The following is a 27,969-nucleotide window of genomic DNA, read 5'->3' as shown; positions in this document are numbered from 1 at the left end:
TTTTCACTTGAAAGCATTTGAAGGATCATTTTTCAGACTGTGAAGATACGGAATCTTCTTGATTGTTCACCTTTTATTTTGTCAAAACTAACTACTCTAGATGCTCTGTGAGATTTGATGATAAACTGATTCGTGAATTAGACCTTATATTTCTTATTTTATACTGTTTGCATTTATGGCTAAACAAATATGCTCCTAAATTCAAATGGAGTTCAGTACTATTGTGGACTACATTGGTTTAAATAATCTACTATTGTTTAGGATATTAATAATTCCTTTTCTTGCAGAACATTGATGCTTTATTGAGAGAGGTAAAGGCCATTGTATTGATACACTCCAACACGAATATCCTAGAGACCTGCTCCAGGATATATAGTATTCTTTCCAGAGAAGAACTTACCATTCATAACCAAGTGGCTTTTGCTAGAACTGAACTGGTGAATGAATTGGTGGAGAAATTAGATCAACTACTAGGCATTTTTTGGCATAAGGTAAATATGAGCTTTGTATTTAATCAGAAGCAAAAATTAGATATCTGGAACAAAATAGTGGGTTTTTTCCCCCTAAAATGTTAAATACATTGTTTTTATATTGGTGAGGTATAAAAGTAAGTGCCATCTTCATATATGATTAATTTACAACTAGAAAAAAAACCTATTAAATAATGTCAATAGGTAAAAGGTTTTCCCCTTTCCAGTCATGTCCAGCTCTAGGGGGCAGTGTTCATCTCTGTTTCTTAACCAAGAGAGCCAGCGTTGTCTGAAGACATTTCTATGGTCATCTGGCCATCATGACTAGACAATGAGGCACATGGAATGCTGTTACCTTCCCAATGAAGTGGCATCTATTTATCTACTCCCATTTGCATGCTTTCAAACTTCTAGGTGGGCAGGAGCTGGAGCAAGAATGGGAACTCACCCCATGTGTGGTGCTTGGTTGTTGAACCTGGGCTGTCAGCTTTCCAGCTGACAAAATCAGTGTCTTTAATGGCTGAGTCACTGCACTCCCTATATGTCAATAGGAATTGAAGGTTATCTGATATTTTGTACATATGATTGTTTGCCAGTGACAATACTGAGATTCTTGTCCCTTCTGTAGTTCATTTGTTCCTTTCCCTCCAGTTGTGAGGATAATTCAGACGACCCATGAAAGAATTAGCTACTTTTATTATTGATACCTCTGAATTAGTAAAGATATCTGTGTTGTACATGTTAAGGCAAGTCAGTAGTACATGTGATTAAATGAAAACGTGCATCATATGCAAAAATATTGAAGACTGATCATGTATGAAGTCATTCAAAATTTAGTATTAGTCTTTTGTTTCCTTTAAAGAATATGTTACAATCCTGAAGGGGTGTACAGAAATCCTGTACATTGACCACAAAAAGTTTTGTTTCAACATAAGAATAAACTATCACATTCTGGAAGTTACATCAGACAGTTTTGGATTAGCTGTGATTTGGCAGAAATAAAACCTGGAACGAGTTTAGGCATTTTATAGACAACTAGAGCAAAGATTGGCCATTTTTTTCTATCTCTCTTCAGCTAATCTGAATATTACGCTTCCTGCTAACACTCCCAGCGAGTCTTCCCAGGGCCTTCCTTCCTTCCTTCCTGTTAGGCCAACATCCCAGTGTGACATTTGCATCCCTGCACTCCTTCACAGATCCTCCCCTTCCCCCTTTTAGAATTTCCGGTGCGTCTTCCCACTTTTCTCCACAAACCATAAAATAATTCTCTTTCTTTCCTGAAACTATCAAAACACATATTTTGATTTGGGCATAAACTGCCTAGAACCAGTTGTTTATATACTAGATTGTTCAGGCACATATCTGCGCACTTGCTACAGGACTAATACATGAAATATTTTAGTAGAAAAAATTAATATTAGAATTTAATATGCTTCTTTGGAGTGTGAATGTTCTTGCCAAAATTTACATTAAAAATATTTTATTTAAGACTTTCCTACTCTATTTCTCCTTTCTTGAAAGAAATAGTTCAGTGTTACATAACAAAATAAAAGCATATTATGAAAATATAAAAGTATGTACAATAGTGTGAAAGCACATTATATCAGCTAAAACCCGTATGAACCACTTTTTCCCCTTGATGCTAAAAATAAGAATAAAATGGAAGGACAGTGTTATATTTATTTTATTTTGACAAAGTTATATTTTATTGGATTATTTAAAAGCCTGTATTTTGTTGATTGGCTACTGAGATCTACCCAGAAAAGATTAAAAGAGGAATTAATTTTGAAAATAAAACAACTCCTGTTTCATATCATGGCTTATAAGAACAGTCTCTTGCATTGGTTTTAAAGTTCCATTGTACGTGTAAATTGCTGGTTGAAAATATTTGTAAGATGTTTTAAATGCTAAATATGGCTTTTGCATTTCCATTTCTGTGCATATGTTGGGGGAGGGGGCTGTAAAAATACTTGAAAAGGTTTTAGTTAGTTCTAAGAATATAAGAGCAGCTGTTGGAAATATGAATAGCTTGCAGACTCAGTTCAACAACAGTTGATCAACTGTGCCATGACTAACAGATGTCATTCCACTGGGGAAGAGTTCATCTTGATAGCTTTTTAAAAAAAACGTATTAGGCAGAATCAGACATCTTATTTATTTTGGCTGTGGATACTACAGAATAATAAATGTTGCACTACCCTTGCAGTTTAATCAATGAGGTCAGCAAACTTTTGCATTATACATCTTAATTTCTATAATCTGATCACATAAACATTTTGGAATTGCAGTTAACAATGAAAACACAGATAAAGCTTTTATAAATAATTTGAAAACTAGGAGAACTTCAGGAACCAAGGAACCAGAATGGGAAAAAATAAAGAGGAATTCAATTTTAGTTGTGAAAATTAGATAGCAGTTGGACATTGCTTTCTAAGACTGCAGGAAAGGGACACTTTAATAAAATCTCCTTGTTCATTAAGTTATTTTATAGTCAATAACTACTGCATTTTCCATGATCTTTAAAATTCTGTGTATGCCTGTAATTTTAGAACAATGGAATTCAAAGGCTTCTGTCTGTACAGCCCAAGTGTAACCAGTCTCTCTTCTAAAAAAGTGTTTTAGCAATAATTTGTATGACTAAAAGCATACCCATTTTGACCACTGTGATTAAGCAGCCAAAATATATGATCTGCATCATCAAATGAATGGTCTCCCCAAAGGAAAGAAAGAGTTATTTTCTTGATGCATAATCTTTTCTTGGATGTATTGTAGTTACTGAGTACAGATCTCCCAAGGCCATTCATGCCACTCAGGGAGAGGAAAGGAAGCACTACCTGTCTTGGGATTTAATACCTTCTTATTCAGGGGTATCTTATATCTTAACAAACCATCAGCTATCTAGGATGAAAACCAAGTAGGAGGGATTTCTGTAAGATTTGACAGTACATTTCCTAGTGCTACTGCAAAAGGGCTGCTTATCTGTTACTAGATGTTTATTTTTTTAAGAAAATGTATTCTCTGTCCAAATAATTTCAGTGATTACTGTAGTCTTACAAAGATAAAAACCCAATATATTAAAAACAATAAAAAACAATACCCTTATCTCCTGGTGAGAACAACCAGTCAATCAAATAAGCCACTTGATGGGCTCCATCGCATTCTGGGTTCCCTAGGCCTGTTGGTAAAACTAGGCCTCCAGGGCCTTGTGAAAGAGTGTCAGTGTGGAGGCTAATCTTATTACCAAGGAACATGAGGATGATGTTCCATAGGGAAGAACCCTCACAGAAAAGGCCCTTCTTAGTTCCATTAGATATAGCTCATTTGGAGAGGAGACCTATAATATTTCCTTGCTTCCTTCCTCTAGTGGGATAGGTAGATGTGACTGGGAAAAGAAAATCCTTCAAATAACCCAGTCCCAAGCCACATAGGGCTTTTGAGGTGTCAACCTTTAAAGGGGCATTGGGGGCTAAACCACATATTGGACCAAAGAAACAATAATTATTTGTAATGGGTTGTGATAATATCCTTGGGAGGCAAGAAGAAAAGGTACAGCCTAGACAATGGACTGATAAACAGAATCAGTCCAGAGGAAGAGTGAGAGTGGAAAAAGGGTCCCAGAAGGAAACTTTCTAGTTCTCTGGACAGTAAGGGGATAGGGCAAGTGTGGCAAGTTTCTGTTATTGTAACCATACAATAAATTATCACTACACATGGTTTTGGTTTCCTGTCTGGACTACCCTGAAGACCTAACTTTATTAGTACTATTACAATGTTTCTGATTTTTAGAATTATTTATATCCTCCCTTTCATTTCTGCTAAGGCAACTCGCATGCAACATCAACAATCATTGAAATGAAAAGAACTGGAAGGGGACTGTACCTAGCGCTGGAGCATAGACCCATGGATATGGGTGTGTGAGAGAAGAGGAGACAGGGATACAGCTAGTCTCTTTCACCTCTGAAGATTTTAACATTTTGTTCAAATGTTAAATAGCTGCAAGCAATAGAAAAACATGGATGGCAAGCCTCCAATGAGCACAGGCAATTAGCTATTCAAGCACAGCTCAGCCTTTTCTGTCCTTTCTGCATATGATTCTAGGAAGACGGTGTTTCTGCAGAAGAAGAAGGAATTCAGCATCTGACCTCCTCTTTGAGACAAATAGCTGCTTTTCATAAGTGAGATCTTTTTTTTTATTCCAATAGCTCATTTCACATTTTGATGCTGTGTAACCAAGTATAGTTAGAATTACGTGCTTTGCCCTCACAGTCAAAGAGAAAGAACCAAGTTGTAGCTAGTGGTCTGGATTCCCTCTCTCATTTACAGATCACAGACTCCCCTCTGGAATGAACAAGGATGAAAATTTTCAGCCTCCTTCCCCCCCCCCTTTTTTTTTTTTGGTTTTGAATTGGAAGGATGTAAGGATGTAGGAGAAAATGAATGTTTAAGACCCATTACAACCTTTAAAATAACTTTAGTACTTTTAAATGGCTTGTCTTCTGAGAAAAAGGATCTAATGAGAGTGGCTTGATAAGCCATTGAAGCCCCATGAGATTATTGGGGAACAACCAACCTCTCAGACCTAGCATTTCATATAGCAGCCTAGATTTTGGGGCATAATCCCTATGTCCAGAGGAGTACGGTGATCCAGAATCAAGTATCAAAGGCTGAAAGAAGCAATGCTCAGTGCTGCGGGGAAGAATTCTTTTAAGACTAATGGGGTACTTGAGAATAGCTCAGGTGTGATTTGCTATCACTAGAGAGTTCTAGTTTCTAAGGCTAGTTTGCCATACTGTGGAAATTCAGGCTAAGGAGTGGAGGTTAATGAAAAGCTTTTCATTAAAAGCTTTTCTTACATAAATTTGCCATATGTTCCGTTTCATTGTCTGCTTGGCTTACTTTTTGACTTCAGCCTTCTGAGACATAGCATCCATTTTCTCCCTTTCAGTTTACTGGAAAACTGGACCAAACATTTTGACCCCTCTACCTTTGGTGATCTCTTAATATGCTATCTGTGATCCTTAGACAAAGCACAAGGAGGGAGGAGAGAGTGAGCTCCCTGGTTAAAATGTTAGTGTTAGAATTAAAATTTCTTTTTAAATAATAGTCAAAGAGTTTATGTGAAAACTGTAAAAGGTTTCAAAATTCTGTGCCCCACCCATGCATTAAATTATGACTGCTTATATTTGTTCTTTGGATAAATTTAATTTCTTTACAAAATGTCCCGTTGAGCCTTTTAATCCCTAGATGTATGCTAGATGATCTCAACACAATGCATTAACTTACTCTAATACAAAATGTTGGTTATAAAAGTATTTTAGCAGAAGTTAAATCAAATACCTATATGTAATTGCTTGAAATGAATATGTGTGTGTGTGTGTGTGTGTGTGTGTGTCAGTAGGAACATAATATTCAAAATGAAGTTGTTAGGACTCTTTGAAAGATTTGGGCTTATGTTTTATTTCTTTCTGGATTATGTAGTGCCCATGATCTCACCAAATGGAACCTGTATGACAAGATGTATAAACTACTTGTTTCTGAGTTGGAACAGAAACCTTTACCTGTTCAGGTAACTTTAACCAAGCATTGAATATATGTTTATCTTTGTTAAATATTAACATCCCTAATTTTGCCTTTTATTAAAGTGAATTTCAGCTGATATGAAATTAATTAATTTGGCAAAACACCTTCTTAATTCAGTGATTCAGCCTGTATTATTCATGGTAATGTGTTGCAGCTAAAACATTAGATTTATCATAATAATACAAGTTTTTGTGGGCTCTGGATAGGACATATTTAAATTGTGATCATGCTTTTGCTTGTTTGTCTCTTTTGCAGATTCTTTTGCCTTCTTTACAGTGTGCTTATTTTGCACTACTTTGGCAGCTTCCTTCAATGACAGAGTCTCCGTCTTCCAAGGTTTGGCTCATAACAATGATTAGAAATTACTTACCAAGATTTTTTTAAAACATATCTATCTGTGTTAGTCAGTTTAGAGCAGGGATGTCCAACCTGCGGCCCTGGACAGCTAGTAATACAGCCTCCCAATATTATTATGTGATTTATATACATTAACTATATTATATTTTATATGCTGCCCGAGACAATTCCCCTTCACTCATTGAGGCCTAGGCAAGTCAAAAGGTAGGACACCCATGATTTAGAGTGATAATAATATTCAAACTCATACTTCTAATACAGGAGGTAGTTCATAGACACAATTGTTCAGATTAGACATTTTTATACAAAATATATTCTATTTCAATTTTTCCTTACTAATTCAATAGAATGATATTCAATGTATAATATCAGGGCCATCTTAATTTGGAGGATAACAAGTTTAGGTATAAATAACCTATGAATTATGAAATCAGTGTAACCTTGATAAGATCATGATATTTTTTGATCATATGTATAATGGCCGCAAGCTGTAGAAAGTCATGCCAAGATTGCTTTTTAATATAATTTGTATGTATTTTTAAAAAGTATATAATTTTGGGATATATATTATTAGTTTATTTATTTATTCACTCTTACTATTATAAACTGCTTTAGTTTGCAACATGCATGTCGCAATAGGTGGGGTATCCAGTTTGTAGATGTATAGTGGAAAAAGCAAGGAAATCCCATTAAAGCCTTGCTTTATATTTGTACAATTTCTTTCATGTGTCTTATGAGATTGTATCCAAAACAATTAAATATATTGCAAATGTTTGTGATATTTTAAATAAATTACTGGTTCTTAGCATGGGCACTTTGATTTTCCGAGGAGATATGTTAAGGGGTATATAGAATTCTGTGGAAAATAACTAAAGTGGAACTTCTTGTCCAGTTTGTTCCATAACAGTCTGGATTTTGTGACAGATTATTAAACATAGGATAAGAAGAAAAGCTGTTGAATATTTGTACCAATCAAAACAATGTGATTTGAAATGAAATTTTCAGAATATAAAGAGGAAATGACATTAATCAGGCTGCGTCATATTTCTTCCTAAGATTTCTCATAACCTACATCAGCACTTTAATTATCTGAAAAAATACATCTCAGCTTTTTTAACCCAGTAACATTCAAAGATGAAATATTGAATAGTTCAAAGGGAACTTCCAGATATTGCTTCAGTTCTCCTTTGGGAAACAAATTCAGCATCCTGATATTTAGTTTTGGTTAGCACTTCCCATGTAATGATGAGATTTCATGCAGGTAAAAGTTACCATCTGGTATGATGAAAATCTCTAACAATGCCTTCCATCTGATTGATGGTGTATTTTGTATATCTATTTCTGTTCATTTAAGTATTCAAAAATGAGAACCATTAGACTGAACTAATTGTTCTTAGTGAAAAGAGTACTTATTATTGTCACTGAAATAGTCAATGAACATCTTGTTGTCTTGGAAACAACTGATAACAAGAGGCATTTAAATTTAAACCTACTTGCATGGAGATAAGTTGTCGGGAAAATAGCTTTTTCTCCTATGGTTTTGCTAATATAAGAGGAAAAGACACCATGGTTATTTTCTGGTGTGAAAAGCAACCATACAATATACTTACTTGCCTGCATGGTTCACCATTTCAAAAATTTATCACTGAATATGAAAGGGTCATCTGGCTCTGGTAATTTCATTACAAATAAATTTAGGATCAAAACTATCAGGAGCATTTGAGAGACTTATATTGATATTTTAGAATTTCAGTGAGGACTGGGAAATCTGAGGCTTCAAATAAGCAAGAAGGATGTTTCCTAAGTAAAGAGAAACTTTCCTATCCTAACAGTCCTCCCAAATCCCCTTGTTTTATTCCCATGGTTTCAATAAATGTCAGGTTGAAATCTCAAGCTTGTAGGCAGCATGTACTTCTAACTTAAGGAAAGCCAAATACCTTATTTGCAATAATCTTCAACAAGATGTCTACTTTGAACTATGTTGGTCATTACCCATTGAAACAATGCCTGGCTTTCAGCTTTGCGCACCAAGAAAAGTCAAATAAAACTTGACCCTTTCCTAACTTCATCACGTCTAATATGGTGAGATAATAATAATAATAATAATAATAATAATAATAATAATAATAATAATAATAATAATAATAATAATAATAACAATAACAACAACAACAACAACAACAACAACAACATAAACATATTCTTCTGGTTTCTGTTTTTTAAAGGAAAATATATTTCTTTTGAGGACACATTTGAGGCAATACTGCAATATTTGCACAAGCTACCTCAGCCACTATAACAGAGACCTACGTGAAAAGGTAATTGTTGTAAAAACATGGTTTCTTTTAAAATTTGTAGCATGCCCTGAATTAATGACAGTATGGTTAAGTTCACATACCTAAAAAACAATGCCTCCACTCCTAGTTTTGGGGTGTCTCAATCTATATTAAAGTCTTTAGAAAACTGGGAAGACGTCCCATATCAGCTAAGTGGGTTTAGCAGAGTTGCAAGCATAGTTGGGATGGGCTATAATTTATCTTAGAATCAATATTCAATCAAATAATTCAGCAGAAAAAGCAATCTAGAGAAAACCAGATAATTGGGAGATAATCTAAAAGGCATTCAAAACGCATACCAAGATAACAAGTCAAGTCATAATCCAAGAAGTCAGTCTGCAGATCCAAGACAATTTGAGTCAGATAAGCTAGGAACATCAAGATAACGGATGGAGTTATGAAAAATTCATATATCCATAATTTAAATAAGAGTACAAGTCTACCCAGGAGCACAGTAATTTCTGAATAGGCCATTATTCTCAAGGAACTTTGTGAAACTCCTAAGGAGGTCTCCTATCCACAAAGCTCAACTGTTCTGTAATTGTTGGGCTGAACCATTAATTCATTGGCTTTTAAAGTCTTTCCTAACTTCTTGCTTTTAACTGAAAAACCACAATGGTGGTTATGAAGTGAGGAATTGTAGGAAATATCAGTACTCTTTTAAACAGCAATATCTTTATACAATCTTCTGTGATATGTATTTCGATTAGACTACTCGTTGTCTTTGATTATAGATGTGATTATTTGTGCAGATTTGCAGTATGTTGAATATAAATTCATACAAACAATATGCATTGCTTAAAACAGTGATCCTTATAATTTCAATTTAGAATTAGTTCACTTCGCATGTTAATTGAAAAAGGAAGGCAGAATAATATTATGATAAATATTTTTTAAAAGATGTGTAAGTCATTTTTGATGTTTGTACTTATAGGCTTTTATGATACTGTGTGATCTACTGTTGATTCTAAGTCATCAGGATTCAAGCAATAATGATGCTGCTGGGTTACTGGAATACTTTCCCAGTACATCTCTTCAGACAAAAATGCTCTTATTTATTCGGCATCATGTTTTTGAAGAGGAAGTAGAAACCAAAGGTCAGCAAATATTTTTCAGTAAATGCCTTTTTCCGGTGATGCTTGCTTCTTTCACTTTGTATTCCATCATTCAGGATAAGCAGAACAAGATAGATAGTTAAAAGCAGTACTTAAAAGTTTGTGAATCCTTTTGAAATTTTAATATTTCTGCATAAATATCATCTAAAATGTGATCTGCTTGCAACACAAGTCCTAAGATTAGATGAAGAAAACTTAAAATTTAAAATTAAAACTTAAATTTAAAAAATATTAAAAACTTAAAATTAAAAAAGAAAAGAAAAAAAAATTAGATGAAGAAAAAAAATGCGTCAAAAACATACTTTTCCATTTAGGGTGGTTGCAACTTCATGCAGTCACATGATTGCAATTTGTGATCTTCCAAGCCAAGTTCCAACAAGCCAGCTTCTGACAAACAAAGTCCGTTGGGGAAGCCAGATTCACTTAATGATCAAGTGATTTGCTTAATCATGGTGATTTACTTAACAACCACAGTTAAATGGTTGTCAGTTCAAGCCTGGTTGTGTGATGACTCACCACTTAGGGATTGAAATTCCAGTCCTAATTGTAGTAAAGTCAAGGGCTACTCGTAATAGCAAGTGAAGAACTAACACTATGATGTCTGCAAAGAACATCTCTTATCTAAAAAGCAGTCTTTTGTGGAGTCTTTTTGTGCTTTCTGAACTTGCTTGTTCACTTACAGACATTTCATTACCTGACTAGGTAACACCATCAGTGCACACTGATGCTATTTGCAAACAAACCATCAAGTTCAGAGAATACTAAGGAGTCTACAGTTCAACCCTCAGCTGCATATATTCACTTCTATTGGAAATACATTTAAGGTGATATGATTGTGATGGTTTAGAGAACTAACGAAATACTTGGGTCTGTTGTTTTTTAAATATATCATTCATTAACATTTTAGAATGAAACCTAATCAAACTCTTCTCTACAGATATGACAGAAAGTGATGTGAAAGTAAAGGAAAACCAGAAGCTAGACACTTTGCATTTAAAGCGATGCCTCCTTGTAGCTTACTGCAAATTGATCATCTGTAATGTTGTTGAGATAACAGCTGCTGCTGAAATCTATAAGCATTATATGAAGGTAATGGCATATTCCCCTTGATGTCTTCCAAGCACTATAAAATTAACCTCTGATTTTTTGGTAAATGTGAATGTTATTCCATTGGTGGATGGGTCACAATATAAAGAGATGACCATAGATTTTATGAAAGACCAATTAATGATAGCTAGAGAAATATTTATTTTATTTTATTATTTTATTTATGAACTTTTTTGTTGTTTCACTCTGAAGGAAATCTGCATGGAAGTAAATTTTATAATTTCTGATAAAATTTATATATATTGCAACCATATCTGTGATAAAATTTATATATATTGCAACCATATCTGTGAAGTAACACATTTATACTCTATTTTAGAAAACCTTGGCATATTAAAGCCTAGAAATCTATTGCTTTTAATCAAAAAGCATGTTCCTTATATCTAATATGAATGCTTGAAAAGGGAAACAGATAATCAGAGTTGGAAGGGACCTTATAGGTCATCTAGTCCAACCCCTGCCCAAATAGGAGACCCTACACCATTTCTGACAGATGGGAGTCCAATCTCTTCTTGAAAGCCTCAAGTGATGGTGCTCCCACAACTTCCGAGGGCAAGCTGTCCCATTGGATGATTGTTCTCACTGTCAGAAAGTTTCTCCTTATTTCCAGGTTAAATCTTTCCTTGTTCAGTTTCCATCCATTATTCCTTGCCTGGCTTACAGGCGCTTTAGAAAATAGATTGACCCCTTCCTCTCTGTAGCAGCCCGCCATCATGTCTCCCCTGGTCCTTCTCTTTACTAGACTAGCCAAGCCCAGTTCCTGTAACTGTTCTTCATATGTTTTAGTCTCCAGTCCCCTAATCATCCTGGTTGCTCTTCTCTGTACTTTTTCTAGAGTCTCAACATCTTTTTTATAATGTGGAAACATGTGTTTTTGTACAATGGGTGGGGGCAGGGTGGGGGGCAAAAGGAATAAGTGACATCAGGCATGCTACAATGGTGCTATGTAAATCAGGGCTCCCCAGATTCTGGGCCGCGACCCACTAGTGGACTGTGAGCTGTTTGCAACCAGACTGTGGAATCAGCAGGTGCCTCATTTACAGGTGCACATATGCTCCATTTGTGTGAGGGGTGTGCACACCACTTGTGCAAATGGAGCTGCATGCATGGGTTGGCTGGCTGTGTGCGCAGAACCATCCCCTCTACCACCACCACTCGCCGCCGTTCCGCAAAGCTAGAAAGGTTGGGGAACTCTGATGTAAATGATGCAAGTTATATAACTGTGTCCTTGGTGTGGTGATAGCAACGGTTCATAATTTCATTATGACTTCTATGGAAGACTTGTAGATCTTCAGTACAATAGTATTGAGTGGAATATTTTTTAAATCTTTATGTGATCAAACACTATCAGATTTTTCTTCTTTACTCTTCTGTGGGTTTTGTGTTGCTTTAAATATGTTTCTAAGCATGTTTTATTGGCAATGGATTCTAATAAAATTAATTGAATCTGAGTTTGAGTTAAATAAATTAGCTATTTCACAAATAGAATAAAGTTATGTGCAAAATAAGCTGAGGTTGGAAGGCTATAAATTAGGAGTAGACAATTATATACCTGCCCTCCATATGTTTTGAACTATAACTTCTAGCTCCCTAATTGTTTTCAAGAGCTGAAGAAAATTAAAATCTAGCACACCTGGGTGCAAAATGTTGGTTATCCAAACTGTAGACATGAATTTGGACGTTGTTGTGTACTTTTATCTAGTCATAGGGAAGATTGTACTGCAAATATTAATAGTATCCAGAACATTACATGCCTGAAACATTTCTACAAATGTGAGACAGCTGTTCTGGGCATATCGGAAAAGTTCCAATACTGTTCAGACCAAATGTTCTCAACAAGCAACAATCCAGTTTTGAGTTCAAAACACCTGTTTTGAAACAGCTACCCCAAGTTCAGAAAGGCCAAACACTCCTGCTAAGCTGGGCACAATTTGTTTTGAGTATTTCAGATTTGAAACATTTTATGCACATCTAGTATTGCCTATTCCTAGTTATCAATTAAATGGTAGCCTTTTTTAAAAAAAGGGGCTTCTGATTTCTGAGTTTATGACTCTTCCTTAGCTATGTTCTGTTTTTGCATTTGACAGGCATATAATGACTTTGGAGATATAATTAAAGAGACTTTGAGCCGGACAAGGCACAACAACAAAATTCAAAGTGCAAGAACATTGATCCTCTGCTTACAGCAGGTGAGAATATTTTTCTGGACAGCTATGCTTTCTGTGAGAATAGTTCAGGAATATTATTTTGGCAATGAACCTTAGAAAATGCATTTACATCTATTCCTGGTGGTCTACAAAGGAAAGAGCTTCACTTGCAGAAGGTAGCCTGATTCATGATAGCTAATTGCAATCTTTTTTGATTAAAAGGGGGATTTTTAAAAAAATGAAAATGACTTCTCATCCTGCATTATTATTATAGCTACCAGATCATGGAAGTCTGCTCCGTGCACTTCTGGATCCCACTCTTTTAAATACTTGATTCAGAGATTATCAAACCTTGTAGTCATGTTATTTTAAAATATTGTTGGAAAGTCCTGGAAAGAGCTAGGGAGGATGAAGGGCTCCTTCCTTGGAATGGGAGAATGAAGAGATGAGTTAGAGGACTTCTTTAGCTCTCTAACTGTATATGGGATTGCAGAGGGTTGAATGTTCCTGGATTGAAAAGACAAATTTCTTACATAAACCCTCAGGATTTGGTACGGTAAGGAGCAGGCTCCATTATAGTCATAAGTTGAGAACTTAACTTGTATCAGAGCCCCAGATAAGATGGTTCCTATGAGAGTGTGTACCCCCAAGCTTATCTCTGGTTTACCAAGGAGCTTAGGAAACTGTAACATTTGAAAAGATGCCTGTGGTGAGGATTGCAAAAATCAAGGCATGAATGTGACCAAGAACTGATGTGAGCTGTGGTTTAAGTCTATAGTTTGGCAATAAGAGCAGCAAAGTCTCAGCTCTTCACACATATACAGTAATGTCTATAGATTCCCAACTGCTAGGCCTATTCAGTGTTACCTGGAACCCTTGGGGGAAAGATGGATGGGATATAGTGACTGTCAGCACACCAAGTACATTTGCTAATTTCTTTGTAGATAATGTCACTTCAATTTGCTCTCAGTTTGAAATCAATTTGCAGAGTCGGCAGCAATGATAAGGTCTTGTGTGATTATCTGGGATTCTTCTGATTTTGTAGAACTCAAGGAAATGGGTAGAACTTTCTGGTTTGAAGCGATTATTTCACGTCCATACTGGCTCCTTAGGGCAGCCAGATTGAATGTAAGTAGCTGTATCTGGTGGATTGTCAAGATTTCTCAGAGGAAGCAGGTGATGCCACTTTTCTCGACAGAGATTGTTGTGCATTCTCTCAACCGTATATCCAGCCATTTTTCACATGTTGTACCAAATCATTCATCCTTAGCTACAGAAGGCCTTACAGGAAACAGATATCTATGCCAAACCGAGTTCACACTCAGCCATGGGGTAGAAATTGAATTAGATGCTCTGGTAGAACACAGACATTAATGGTGAATTACCCCTCTTGTTTTTGTTAGATCTTTTGTCAGTGTTTGATACCTTTGATTATGGATACAAAAGTTGGGATCTGGGGGACTATTTTACATGGATTCAGTATATCTGAATGGATAGTTTTAGTCAGTAATTATTACTCGACTTTGCAGTCACTCTGCAGTGGGAAGCATAAGGCTTGACATTCTCCTTCAACATTACCTTCTTGTGTTTAGGAAGATTATGGAAAAAATTCTTTCTTTCTTTGTCAACAAATGCTTTGGTTTTGCTGACTGGGATCTTTTCCTTGCACTGCCTTAAGAAATCATGATATACTGACTTTCATGGATATTTTGCTCTGGTTGACTTATCCATGTGCAGATGTCACTGGATGTCAGCCAGTATTCTTATTTGGAGCCTGAAGGTAGCAGTGAAGATGCCTTGGAGAAACTATTCAGAGCCTGGGAAACAAGGAAAGTATTAGAAAGGAATTCAGACTGATTTCTCTATGACTTCTTGGAGTGTAAGAGGGAAAAAAAGAAAAATGCAATAAATCTCAATAAAGTGTAGTTCTAATCAACTTGGAGTCCCATTCTCTTAAAAGAGGTAGAGAATCTTACCCTCGTTCATAGAAATGGTATCCAACCTTCAGGGAACCCCATTGTCTCTGTAGCACTTTTGCTGTAGCCTTACCGCAACACCAACAGGTAGGTTTACAAATCACTAATCTGCAAAATTAACACAGCATTTAGGACAATGTTTATCTCAGCTAGCATAACAACATACAACCTAGCTGATGTTTTTGCACTCTTATGGAGGTTTGCCAGAGAAGTTTTGGAAGAGGGCAGGATGAATTCCTGATCTTTGCATTTTGGAATGAATTTTTTGGTAATCCTGCAGAATTTCCTACAGATTGCACCAACAAGGATTTGTGCTGGTTAGGTGAATCAGGGAAGTCATATATGTTTGACAACCGTTGAACCATAGTGTCTTATTTTGCTATTTCATATCACAAATTAAGATTAAACAAACAAAATAAATGGAAAAATGCTCTTTTAACAAAAACTCATAGGGCAAATATATTTTGCTGACTGTTTCTTTAAAGATCTAGTGAGAGACGTTTATGGTCTCACAGGCTGCAAAACCATTGAGATAACTGCTAGCAGCATATTTTCCAAACAAGCTGCACGGAAGGTATCGCTTTAGTTTACACAGTTATCCTGCTTTACTCCTTAGAATGAGCTAATATCCATGGCAGCTTCCAGGTTTCGGAACATCCCTCTTCAGGCGGCTGATATATGATCTCACTGGATTTCACACATGTTATCAAAGTGAACTTAAGAAGTTTCACAAGCTATCCCCTGAAACGTGAGATAAGGGGAGTCTCCTGGCATTCAATAAGTTGTAAGTTCTGCTCACACAGTCAGGAGCCTGTGTTTACATATCACATAGGCCAGTGATCCCCAACCTTTTTGACGCCGTGCCCGGTACCGGCATCAGCTGGGCGCCGTGCCCGGCACCGGCATCAGCTGGGCGCCGCCATCTTTTTTATGAAAATGTGCTTCCGGTGAGCTTTCTACCCAGAAAAGCTCACCGGAAGCGCTTGGCGCCACCATCTTTTTTGATGAAAACGTGCTTCCGGTGAGCTTTCTACCTGGAAAAGCTCACCGGAAGCACTTTTTCATGAAAAAGATGGCGCCAACAAGCGCCCGGTAGGGAATTGTTCCGCTGGACGGTACGGTCCGTGGACCGGTGGTTGGGGACCCTGACATAGGCAACTGGTCCAGTTTAGACTGAACTTGAAATAGTGCAGATTAAAATATGGTCTAACCAATCTGCATGGGAAAATGGAGTATGCTTTCTCCTTTGTATTGGGATATATAGGTGGATTGATGTATGTATGTATTGGTACCTTTTAATTAGGCACTTTTTCATTAACACTGCAATACCATTTATATGAAGCATTAAAATATAATAAACCTATAGAAAAGTCTTTCTTACTTGATTTAATTTGTGTCTCTAAAAATCTTCCTGATATAAACTTTTAAAATTAAATATAAATATAAGGTTTTAAATTAAATGTAAAAATAGCTTAGTCTTTGATATGCTTGATCTCTATTGGACAGAAATTCCATTATTGTGGGACACTTTAGGAACTATCTCTGCATACTAGCTTTTCAATAGATTAATTTCAAATAGATTCATGCTTAGGCTTACATGCAGGCCTCATTTTTTGTAGGCCCACTTGATAATTGTCATATGGTGGTGTAAGCTCATAATGAAATTTACCTATATTGTCAATGTTACGTCCTTACAGCATATATTTTTCTTTTTGTGTTCATGAACACATGATTGAACACAGATGGTTCTCGTTCAGTGACCATTTGAACTTAAAACAGTGAGGTAGTACTTGTGACTAGTTGTTGAAATTCCAGCCATTGCAGAGCCTCTGCAATCACATGATTACAACTACACATATTTCTAACCGTTGCAGTCCTATGGTCCACATGATCACAATTTGTGACCTTCCCTGCTGGTTTCCCACAAGTAAAGTCAATTTAAAGTCAATGGAGAAGTTGGCAGGAAGTCAGAAATCTTAGTTCACATAAATCTAACAGATTAAAACAATAAAGGGGTATATCAGAATGAATGCATCAAATGAGCAGTACATGTTTTAGACAGTTTAATTAAAGTATTTATTATACATGTAAATAATAAAATGAACTATTTCTAACTAATACACCTAGGAAGATAATTTGTAGTGAAAAATTGGCTGCAAGAATCCCTAATTATTTTTCAATGTTCCACCCTATCCTGGGCATATGTTTGCATGTGAAAGATGGATTTGTAACTCCAGATTTAATTTGCTACAGATTTCACTTCCAAAGCAAAATATAGAAGAGAACAATTTTTATCAACTACGTTTTATTTATATGCACTATTCTGTCCTCTACTCTTTAAGGGCATGAACTAAAATTTAATCTGCAATAATGTATGCTGTAATGCAATATAGTGAATAAAAATAGAACTTTGTCAAGATTAAAAGAAAAGTATACTGGTTTTTAAATGAGCAATGAAATACTTCTCAAAAAGTCTTTGTAATCAGCAGCACATGATTTGAGACAAATAATTGCTCTTTCTGATACTTATGAGAAAGAGTATTTTGTGCTCATTATAAAAATTGGAACCCTTGTTTTAAACGGGAACATTTGTTTTTTGCAGCAAATATTTCTAAATGTCTTTGCATGCTAACGTTATCTTGTTGTCTTCCTTAAACCTCCTGCTCTTGATTCTGATTTGTGCGATTCACATTCTTGTTCAGCTTGGTGGGATTCTTAAAATATATAACCGGATTATTGTATAAATTGGTGTATGCTTGCCTCCTGAGCAAGGAATCTGTTGGTTCTATGCCAGGTATGTCCTCTTGGGGATTGTTTTATTGCTTATAAACCTTAAACCAATGCCTGTGATCTGCAGCTGTTTCAGAAGCATGTTGAAAGCCAAGGTGATGGAAGCAGTAGCAGCAATAGCTTGGATTCCTCCTCCACTTCCTTCAACAACATTAAAGAGCTTGCCCGACGCTTTTCTTTGACATTTGGCTGGGACCAGGTGAAAAGTCGAGAATCAGTAGCTATGATACACAAGTATGTGCCAGCTACATGTTGTCCCATAGCCTTCTGTTTGAAAGATGTCCATGTTGTAAATATCCTTTCTGTTTCCATTTCTTCCTTACTCCTGTTGAAAGGGAAGGTATTGAATTTGCCTTCCAAGGGGCAGCTGGAATGGAAGGGAAGTGCCTACCTCCTAACTTAAATTTTCTCATCATCCTCAGTGAATTCTCCAATAAGCTTCTAAAGCCTGATAAAAGACTTGTGTAAGTGTTATTTTTTATTTTATTTCCTCTGGGAAAGCAGGTTGAGTATTACAGGAGCCAATAGATAAAGAAGTTAGTGGGGATTGACCGAGCACAACCATAGGAAGTTGCATGGTAGCCTCCGAAAAAACATAAAACATGACATTATTCGACAATTTTGCCCCTGAAATGCTGGTGCACTTATATGACATTTTATATTTACAATTTTGTGAAAGTGCAACCATTTAGAAATACTTAAATATTTTCATTTTAGAAATCCAGACATTGGCAAGAATGATGCATTGGCTCTTGCATTATGTGTTTTGTCTAGTGGTCTAGCCAGTTTAGTCACTAGGCTCGAAAGCAGAAAACTCTTGAGTTTAAATCCTTCCTTAGCCATGAAAGCCACCTGGGTCACTTTGGGCCAATCATACGCCATCAACCCAATCCACACACAAAGTTGTTGTTGTGGGGAAAATAGATGTGTTTGATATATTTGTTGCCTTGAGTTATTTGTAAAAAAATAATAAATGCAAGATATAAAAAATAAATTAACACAGGTGCCCAAATAAGAGGTATAGCTGTGATTTACCTTTTATTTGATTTTTGTTTTCTTTTAACTGTTCAGGTTACATACATTTGAGTTTATAATGAACAGATGAGTGCTCTATTATTTTAGACTGACCTTTTGGTAACTCTGACAATGATAGATGAACATGTTTCAATAATGACTGTATATTTATATATATTTATGCATGCAGAGGAGCATATGTTGATGAGCAAGTCATGAAAAATGATTCTGTATTTAATGTCTAGCTTAGAATACATAATTAAGCAATTAAATATAATGTGGAACCAGCCACAACAGAGCAAGTTTTCCTATTAATTTATATACCACTTTGTTTAAAAAGTGTGTAATGTTTACAGGGGAAAAAAGACCATACACCTTAAAAACAGTGCTATTAAAATCCTGGACAGTTAAATGTCTACGGAGATTCTCAATCATCCAGGCCATGGTTGTCCCAAAGGTGCTTTTCCAAAAGGCAACTGGACTTTCTTGGTTTTTTTTCCTTGAAAACATTTCGCTTCTCACCCAAAAAGCTTCTTTAATGCTGACTGAGTAGTAGGGAAGTTCCTTGGATGAGAAGCGAGGTTGGAGATTTCAAAGATCCTGGAGCACCAGGGAACTACTGTTGATCTGTTGTCACATTTTAGATGAGGAGCGAGGTTGTAGGTCATCACATTTTAAGTCTAATTTAAATGTAATATCTTGAGTATTTGCATCTTTTCTGAAAGAACGTTAATTAAAATAGGGAAAAAGTAACTTAATGGTTTTTTCCCCAATCTTCACATTCAGATATAGTTATTTGCTAAGATATGTACCCGAAACAGCACTTTGTAAAGAAGATACTTGGTCCTCACTGGCTTGGTACAGAACTTCTTTGTTGGCTAGTGATGATGAGAATTCTGCTCTCAGCAGCTCACAAGAGTGGCCATCTGTTAGCATTACTAGGACATCTTCTTTTAAAAGGAAATTATCTGAAGGTATGACATTTCCGAAATATGTATAAAAAGCTTGCATTTGGATCATAGGATTTATGACATGTCAACATTTCTGATATACCACTTCAAGTAGGATGATTTTAGGCCTCAGTAATATCTGTATCTTTCAACTTCAATGTTCAGTGAGATACATGGCTGAGTTCTGCCAAAGTATGAATGATGAAATTATCTGTTTCAGGATCCTTGTCTAAAATCCGCCACATAGACAGAGCAAACAAGACTTCTGAGACTCACTATCCCTCCTGCCTGCCTTCCTTGGGATTGAGAAATAGGAAGAGGCTAAAATCTTATGATAGTTGTCATCAAGAATATTCCCTTCTGTTGGGTTCTGCAACTCCAAAGAGAAAACATAGGTAAGAAGAATTTTTGGATTAACTCTGATAAATAGGATATGTCATCAAATCTAGTTGAGATACAGTAGTGTTTTCTTTCTTCAAAATATATCCAAGATTCTGTGGTGACCTGAGACCAACCTGCCTCCAGTTTAAACATTATTTGATATTGGGGGTGAACTGTAAAAATATCCACAGGTCACAGTCCAAAACATGGTTTAATATTTTGTATAATTCCATCATGGTTTTCAAACTTATGACAACCACTATAATGCTTCCTGACTTTTCTGCTGAATAGAAAGCCATTGTTGAAAGTTACAAAGCAGGTGTGATATAGGAAATTCTTCCATTCAAAAAAATTCTATTTAGGAAAATCTAAATACATTAGGTTTCTTTAATTACTTTAAAAGGAGTGGAGCACATGGACAGAAAAGATATGACATTTAAATGGAGTCTTTGTTAAAGAATGTACAGTGCTGTCATATTCTAAATCAGATTATTGATCCATTTACTTTAGCGTTGTCTGGGACGTCAACAGCTTTCGAATATCAGACAGAAATGTTTTTTTTTTTTTAAAAGACACTGATAATACTAGAGGTGAAATTTGTGTATTACATTAAACTATTATATTGATTCCTAAATTATTATGATTAAATATTGATTTCTCAGAATTATTATTGTAAAAATTAACAAGAACCAAGTGAATGATTTCACTTGGAAGGCAAGAAACATTTTTTTTTCCTTTTTCTCATTTTAGCACCCCGGCTCCAGTCAAGGAAGAGAATTCGGGAGAGGCTCCACTTGAAGAAGCTGATATTGATGTTGTTGGCTCTGAACAGGTTAAGAATGATTCTACACATAGTTTTAAAATATTTTTTTTCTTTCACTAATAGGAAGAATATATCAATCCCTTTGAAATAATTTGCTTTAGTAATTCATTTTACATACAGTAAGTTCATTTCCATGATTCCTGTAATAGAATCTTGCCAGATATTAGCACATGTGTAAAGTGTGCAAACGGATATATTAGAGATGGTTTTGAATTATCTGGATTTAAGAGTTTCCTATTATCTTGATCCCACCCATTCTGACATTGGAAACAATGGAAGGGAAATGAAAAAAGAAATGGCCATAGTTGATATATCCCATCGTCTGTTATTCTTCTGCCCTAGCTGAGCATGGCTTGGGTTTAGTGCTTTTCCCGCGGCAGGGTGTCCTTTTTTTCTTATTTACAGACTAATATGTTCCCTTGGAAATTTTCATAAAAGAGTAAATCTCTGGAGCTGTAGGTTTCCTCAACAAGGGAATTTTTTAGTGAGAGTAAAATGGACTGAATCTAGGGAATTTTAGTCAAAAGAAAATGTAGATTAAATATGCCATTTGGACTTCATGTAATCTAGCGAGTGCAGATTAAATAATAATTAAAATTGTTTTATAAAATAGGAGAGGTATATACATCCCAGAACAGTATCTTATCTACAGTGGATTATAGTAACTGTAAGAAGCTATGGGGAAGCATAATTTAATAAATTTGTCTATTAAAACATTATCTTTCTCCCTAATTGTCTTATTTTTATATTGTGTAGGATACCTAAGAGGAGGATTGCTGGAAATGCCTCTACTTTTTATGTAATTTTTTTAAAAAAGCCAACCAGAAAGGTAGAATGGATTTTGAACTATTTTTGTGAGAATTATTTGGATGCCTGATTGGTAGAACTAAACATGGACTGGTAAATTTATATAAAATGGAAGCGTCTTCAGCCAGTATTTTCTATACTTTCTGATGTTACCAGCTCACACACAATTTTTGTGAGCACGCTTGACTTTCCATCCAAAATTTAATTCTAGACTATCTAGAAGCTGCAGCTCAGTATTCTATGGCGAAATGGAAAAGAAGAACTTTAAATAGGATAGAATCTGTTTTCAAGAGAGCAAGCCAGAGGATTCAAAGAAAGAGCAAAAATAGAGAAATTAATGTAAATCAGAAAAAAATACAGAAACTTTGCTTCTTGTGTGCTGCCTTAGGTATCACAAAATGTTCACTTTGCTAACATGTTTAATTTTTTTTAATTCAGCTGTTTGTAAAATAAAGATCTGTTCTGTCTGTCTGTCTTTTTAAAGCATTTTTTCTTCTTAAATGGGAAAAATGAAAATCATGGCACTAGGAAGGACATAGGCATGGATATCACAGTAATCTTTCCCAAATGGGTAAATTGCAATATAGAATGCAACAATAATTTTCATGGGAAGCATTAGTGGTAAAACAATATATGTGTCTTGTATGCATATTTGTTGCTTAATTTATATTCCAGACTAGTGGTCCTAAAAATATGCGCTATTTTATTACAACACATTGTTCATAAATCACGTGAAACTATTGAGCCTACTGAGAAAAGCATCCTAAAAAGCTGTCTTACACCAAGGCAGAGAGCTTGTCTATCCAAAACCCTATGCTCTGTGTGTTTCCTGTCCTAAAGCTTTGGCATATACCGTATTTGCCGGCGTATAAGACGACTGGGCGTATAAGACGAGCCCCCAACATTTCCACTCAAAATATAGAGTTTGTTATATACTCGCCGTATAAGACGACTCCCCCACTTGGAGGCATGTTTTTCAGGGCAAAAAAGTCGTGGGGCTCGTCTTATACACCCAGTCGAGTTGTTTCTTAATATCTTTCCACCTCCCCAACCAATTTGTCTCCAAGGGTGCACCACACTGATTGCGACATTAATTATTTCAGAGAGAGAGGGTGGGGTGGGGGGAAGAAATCTTTACTTCCTACTGTGGCTTTTTCCTGCGCATCGTTCTGGCTGCACTCGGATGGCGAGCTGGCTGGAGCAGTCTGGAGCATGTGCAGCTCACCGTTGGGGGGCTGGGGGAGAGAGAAGGCCTCCTTATTTCCACGCGGAGAGGCTCGGTCGCTGGACCGTGGATGAGCGCAAAGGAGAGAGTTCTGAGTGCAAAAGGCCGCCACTAATCAGGCACAAGAAACTGGTCCTTTTTCCCCTTGGCTTTGTGGTTGTTACTTCTTACAGGGAGGGGTAATGAGATACCCACGCTGGGAGAAAGCGGAAAGGATGTCTATTTTCCTGCTCACTAACTTTCCAGAAAGCCTCGAGTTCCTACCCCGAGACTTGCCAAAAGTCCAGTTCATTCATTTGCTACCTTTCTCCAACAAGATCCAGATCTGTTTCCACAACGCGCTTAGGATCTTATCTTATTATCTTATTATTATCTTATTAGCCTTGCTCTGTCCGTCCAAGAGAGAAGAAGGCAGACGGTTTTGCGCTCAGGGAGAAAGGAAAGGAGCCTCTCGCTCACGCTGCACACTGCCCCCCCCTCCACCCCAGCAACACTTAGGAAAAGAGTTACACAAGCATCCTTTCCAGAAGTGAATCTGGGGGTGGGGGGTGGGGGAGGATTCGGAGCAAAGGCTGAAACCGGGAAGAGAAAACTCCCCAAAGAAAATCGCACGAGCAGCATCCCATTCCTGGGAGAAAAACAAAAAACACGAACTCTTCCCGAAGCGCAAAAGCAAGGATGGCGCTTTCTCAGCTTTGAGCGGCGTCGCTGCTTTCCCACCCCCTCTACTCGTCCCCACGTGCGGCGAAGTTTCTGCCACTGGGGGGGTGGAGGGGGGTGGAAGGAGGTGAGGGAATGGGGGCAAAGCCTGGAGCCTGCCGTTCCGCTCGCACGAGCGGAGTGGATGGGTGGGAAAGGAGAGGCCGCACTGCTGCCTGCAAGTGAGTGACGCGCCTGCCCCCTCCCCGCCCCGGAAAGTGAAAGGCCTCCTCCCTTAAGCAGCCCCCGCGTGCGCGCCATCGGGACTCCAAGGGTGGGGGATGGACAGCTGCCAACTCTCCCTCTCTCTGTGTGTGTGTGTGTGTGGGTGGGTGGGTGGTGTGGAGGGTAATTCCAGCTATCTCTTCCTACCCCGAGACTTGCCAAAAGAGAGACTCCGGCTGGGCTTGAAGGGGCTTCGCAAGTTGCGGAGCTCCGCCCCCGTCGCTCTTGCACCAAGTGACAACAACGTATTTGCCGTCGTATAAGACGACCCCCCCAGTTGGAGGCATGTTTTTCAGGGGAAAAAAGTCATCTTATACGCCGGCAAATACGGTATGCATTTCAACCCACAGTATCTCTATTGTTTTTTTTAATATTTTATATTGTGGAGTATTCTGGGAGTTGAACTTTGCACATCTGGAATAAATTGATAAATAAAAATTGATAAACACTGGTCTCTGTTGTGGGCAACAGCTTCTCAGTATTTCAGATTACATCCTTTCTCAGTTGTGTCTGAACTGGCCAACTAGCAAAACAGATGTTCTACCACTTAGCTCCAACTTTTTTTTTTTTTCTGGAAACATACATGTTCTGTCAAGAAGTAATGTTTTGAGTAGTGAGAATGAGAGGAAATAAGTTTGTAATTTACCCAGGGGTGGGATTCATTTTTAACCGGTTCTGTGAGCATGGCTTAGGTGGTGGGCGTGGCTTGGTGGTCATGTGACTGGGTGGACGTGGCTTGGTGGTCATGTTATTGACTGGGTGTGGCCAACTCAATATCACTCACATCGAGTCAAACATCTCCTCGCCTCATGATTGTGGGGATGCTGCAACAGTTGTAAGTGTGAAAAATAGTCGTAAGTCACTTTTTTCAGTGCCATTGTAACTTTAAATGGTCACTCCACACAAGCAAAATACCAGCAAAGGAAGGGGAAAAAACTCCAGAGAAGTTCCTGAGACAGAAAGTCTAGTCCTGCCAAGAATGTAATAAGGGTTAACGGAGAGGCGGTTTCTGTAAGCAACACCAGAATGTTTCCTTCCTGCCTTCCTTACGGGATTAGGCCAGTAATTTCTTCTAACAACTGGTTCTCCAAACTGCTTAGAATGTTAACAACTGGTTAACAAGCAAATAGGTGCGAACCTGTAGAATCCTACCCCTGTTGTTGGCACTATTTAAGGGCAACATAAAGCAGGAAGTTTACCTTGTTCAAAGCTTTTTTTTTTTTCATTATCTAACACTGCGGTTTTTCATTATTTAAAATCTATACTGTTCCAACACTTTTGGGACCTACATTCCTGGAGTGTGTTTCTGTTTGTACATTTAACAAGAACAACAAAAAAGAGCCAGTAGCATCAAAATATATCATTTGTTTGACAGTAGATTTGCTGTGAGGGCTGCTCCATTAAGACAGATAGACCCATACCCGAAAAACTGCAAATCTTAATGTTTTCCTTTAGTTGATAAGCTTGGGATCCGATCCAAGCAGTATGTAGCCAAAACACTAAAAATCTGAATATCAAAGGAATCAGTTCAATCCTAAATGTTTAACATTGATCATAGTCTACATGAAGGAAATGGGTAATTATAGGCAGAATACTGTTGCCAAAAAACACATCATAGTACTTTAAGAGTCATTTTGCAGGAAAAGGCAGGCTATAAATCTATTATAAAAAAATCTTTCCTGGTGTTCCTTCAGCTTTGTAATGCCATCTTGCAGCTAACCTTAAATTCTAAATAGTTCTATCTAGTAATTCAGAATCATCACAAGAAAACTTAACAATTCAAAAGGAATACTATCACCCCAAAACCTGCTCTGAAAGAAAACCCTCATATATAGAAAAAAAACCCAGGCACCCTAATATTGTGTATTCTGTCAATCTTCATTAAATTGCACTAATTTGCCATTAACTTCAACTATAAAAAGGTGGTTTGTAGTTTCACAGCTAAACTATCTGTGCCACATAGCTTTATCAGAATCATATTTGAATTTGTGAAAATGGATATTTTAGCTTTGTTTGAGGAATATGGAATTATTGGGAGCTATAAACCCCAACTCTGGAAGGCAAACTGAAGTCACTCTATGCTATAGATCACAAAGTATGAACAGCTTGTACAGTTACTAAGATTATATGAAAATGATTCTGGTATTCAAATTGGAAGTCACTTTCAATAACTTCTGTGATGATCTGATGCATAAAAAAATAAAAAAATTGCTGAGTTACATGTATGAAAAAAACTTTATTTGAAAATACGAACATGATATTTTAAATATTTAACAGATCTGCACAGCAAACAAGGTAGCTTTTTGTTTATTGGGAAAACCTAACAGCAAGAATTTGCTTTACCATATTTCATTTCTTGTGTGAACAAAGGATAATTAAGGCACTACAAACGTTATGCTTTTTTTTAAAAAAAAAATCAGAATAGCAATATCTATCTTGCCCTATAAGCAGTCTCTCACCTCATATAGGCAAATAAAGCATCAGACTGTCCAGCTACTTTTGACACTGTTGGTAACAATATTCATGGAATGTGTCATTAGCCAACTGAAGAAACACACTAAATGCCCATACGAGGTTAGTGCACATCACAGATCAAGTAAAACTTGCAATTGATTCCCTTGACATGGAATATAATATCCACAAATGTTAAGTTAGCAATAAAAGCCAGTTTTTAAATTGAGTCAGTAGAACAAAATGAATGCTAAGAGGTAAAAAATTATAGCCTGTTTTCAGGCAGGATATAATTTGCTACATGTACCAGATATAATTTGCTACATGTACCAGTGTGTTATCTAGCTTATCCAGTGATGCTTTACTTGAGTTCTGAACCGCGATCTCCATTCACAATCATGACACTTTTCTCTTTGAATCTTGACGAAGTTAGTTTTATCTTGGAGACTGCAAGAGCAAGGACTTACATTATTATAGAAATCAAGAAAAAATTTAATATTTTGTATAAAAACAAGCCAGTACTTTTACTTCATACAAGATGCACTGTAATTCCTTAAAGAAAGTCTATAAATAATTTATTTTTTCCTAGGCAACAATCCATTGAATAAATACATAAAAAGTGTCATTCCATACAAATGTAACCATTTAGATATTTTAAAAGTATTAATTTTGCAGCACAAGAAACTCAATTTTATTCTTTTTTGGGGGGACAGAATTCTACACAGATTTAGCAGACCTGCTGCAGACACAGTCTTTATACTTCTACAAATATAGTTTATTCAAAATCATCTTCATAGTCATAATCATCCAAATCAACATCTGCCAAATGGGAAGGCATATCAAAAAAAGGTCTTTTCTCCATTTGATATTTTAGTATGTTGGTCTTTTGGTGATCACCAGGAATAAGCTCAGCTTCATAACTAAAAAGAAAAATAAATGGGAACAAATTTCAGACAGTTCTTGAATTATAGGTACAATTGGGACCAAAATTAACATCACATGTTATTGTGATTGTAAGTAGAATGGAACCTTATTTTACAATAATTTTATATCAGTCATTAAATGTATCACTCTGGTTGTTAAGCGAATCCAGTTTCCACAATGGGCTGCTTCCCCCCCCCTCAATTGACAAAAAAAGTCCCAAGTTGTCATCATATAACGATACGATGCTGTAACAATGCATAAATGTTAGGTGGTAACCAAGTGCCCAAACTCTGATCCTGTGACCATGGATTAGGGTGTGAGAATAGTCCTAAGTGTGAGAATAGGTTGTAAGACATTTTTGCCAGGGCTGTCATGTTACACCTCTGTTATAATTAAATGGTTGTCAAGGACTTCCTGTATACATATTTGTAAAAGTAACTTGTGTATTTATTACATCATATTCTATAATCTGAATAACGAGGCGGAAACAGGCAAATCTTACTCTGCACTATTACCTAAAGGAATTTTAAAGACGTTATGAATTAAGGGTTGGATAGTGCTTTGGATTCAAATGGAAAAATGTGTGTTGGAG

General features: G+C 36.6%; 3 protein-coding genes across 9 annotated transcripts in view; 1 reads left to right on the top strand and 2 right to left on the bottom strand.

The window, feature by feature from the left end:
- LOC113411671 (cohesin subunit SA-2-like) overlaps positions 1-22,320 on the top strand; it is a 53,292-nt gene extending 30,972 nt beyond the window's left edge. For 2 of the 6 annotated variants that reach the window (XM_026666863.2, XM_026666866.2), the window contains 14 exons: positions 288-491; positions 4,569-4,645; positions 5,949-6,036; positions 6,306-6,386; positions 8,633-8,725; positions 9,678-9,840; positions 10,796-10,947; positions 13,053-13,154; positions 17,946-18,112; positions 18,214-18,342; positions 19,679-19,866; positions 20,063-20,237; positions 20,974-21,055; positions 21,803-22,320. In XM_026666863.2, coding sequence (XP_026522648.2) covers positions 288-491; positions 4,569-4,645; positions 5,949-6,036; positions 6,306-6,386; positions 8,633-8,725; positions 9,678-9,840; positions 10,796-10,947; positions 13,053-13,154; positions 17,946-18,112; positions 18,214-18,342; positions 19,679-19,866; positions 20,063-20,237; positions 20,974-21,055; positions 21,803-21,811 — 1,710 coding nt within the window. In that variant the 3' untranslated portion in view covers positions 21,812-22,320. Of the gene's footprint in view, positions 1-287; positions 492-4,568; positions 4,646-5,948; positions 6,037-6,305; positions 6,387-8,632; positions 8,726-9,677; positions 9,841-10,795; positions 10,948-13,052; positions 13,155-17,945; positions 18,113-18,213; positions 18,343-19,678; positions 19,867-20,062; positions 20,238-20,973; positions 21,166-21,802 lie in introns of those variants that run through there. The other 4 variants (XR_015749872.1, XR_015749870.1, XR_015749871.1 and 1 more) reach the window with 4 other exon arrangements.
- Positions 1-27,969, bottom strand: part of TUBGCP5 (tubulin gamma complex component 5) — a 379,326-nt gene that overhangs the window by 321,941 nt on the left and 29,416 nt on the right. The window lies entirely within an intron of this gene.
- Positions 26,219-27,969, bottom strand: part of PPP2R3B (protein phosphatase 2 regulatory subunit B''beta) — a 40,196-nt gene continuing 38,445 nt past the window's right edge. For both annotated transcript variants that reach the window (XM_026666867.2, XM_026666868.2), the window contains one exon: positions 26,219-27,373. In XM_026666867.2, the coding sequence (XP_026522652.1) occupies positions 27,229-27,373 (145 nt within the window). In that variant the 3' untranslated portion in view covers positions 26,219-27,228. The remainder of the gene's footprint in view (positions 27,374-27,969) is intronic.

The sequence above is a fragment of the Notechis scutatus genome, chromosome 5, assembly GCF_049901735.1.
Source record: "Notechis scutatus isolate UNSWTSFEM ecotype Mainland chromosome 5, rNotScu1.2, whole genome shotgun sequence".
Taxonomy (NCBI): domain Eukaryota; kingdom Metazoa; phylum Chordata; class Lepidosauria; order Squamata; family Elapidae; genus Notechis; species Notechis scutatus.
The sequence above is the reverse complement of the archived record's forward strand: the minus strand, read 5'-3'. Positions and strand labels throughout refer to the sequence as shown.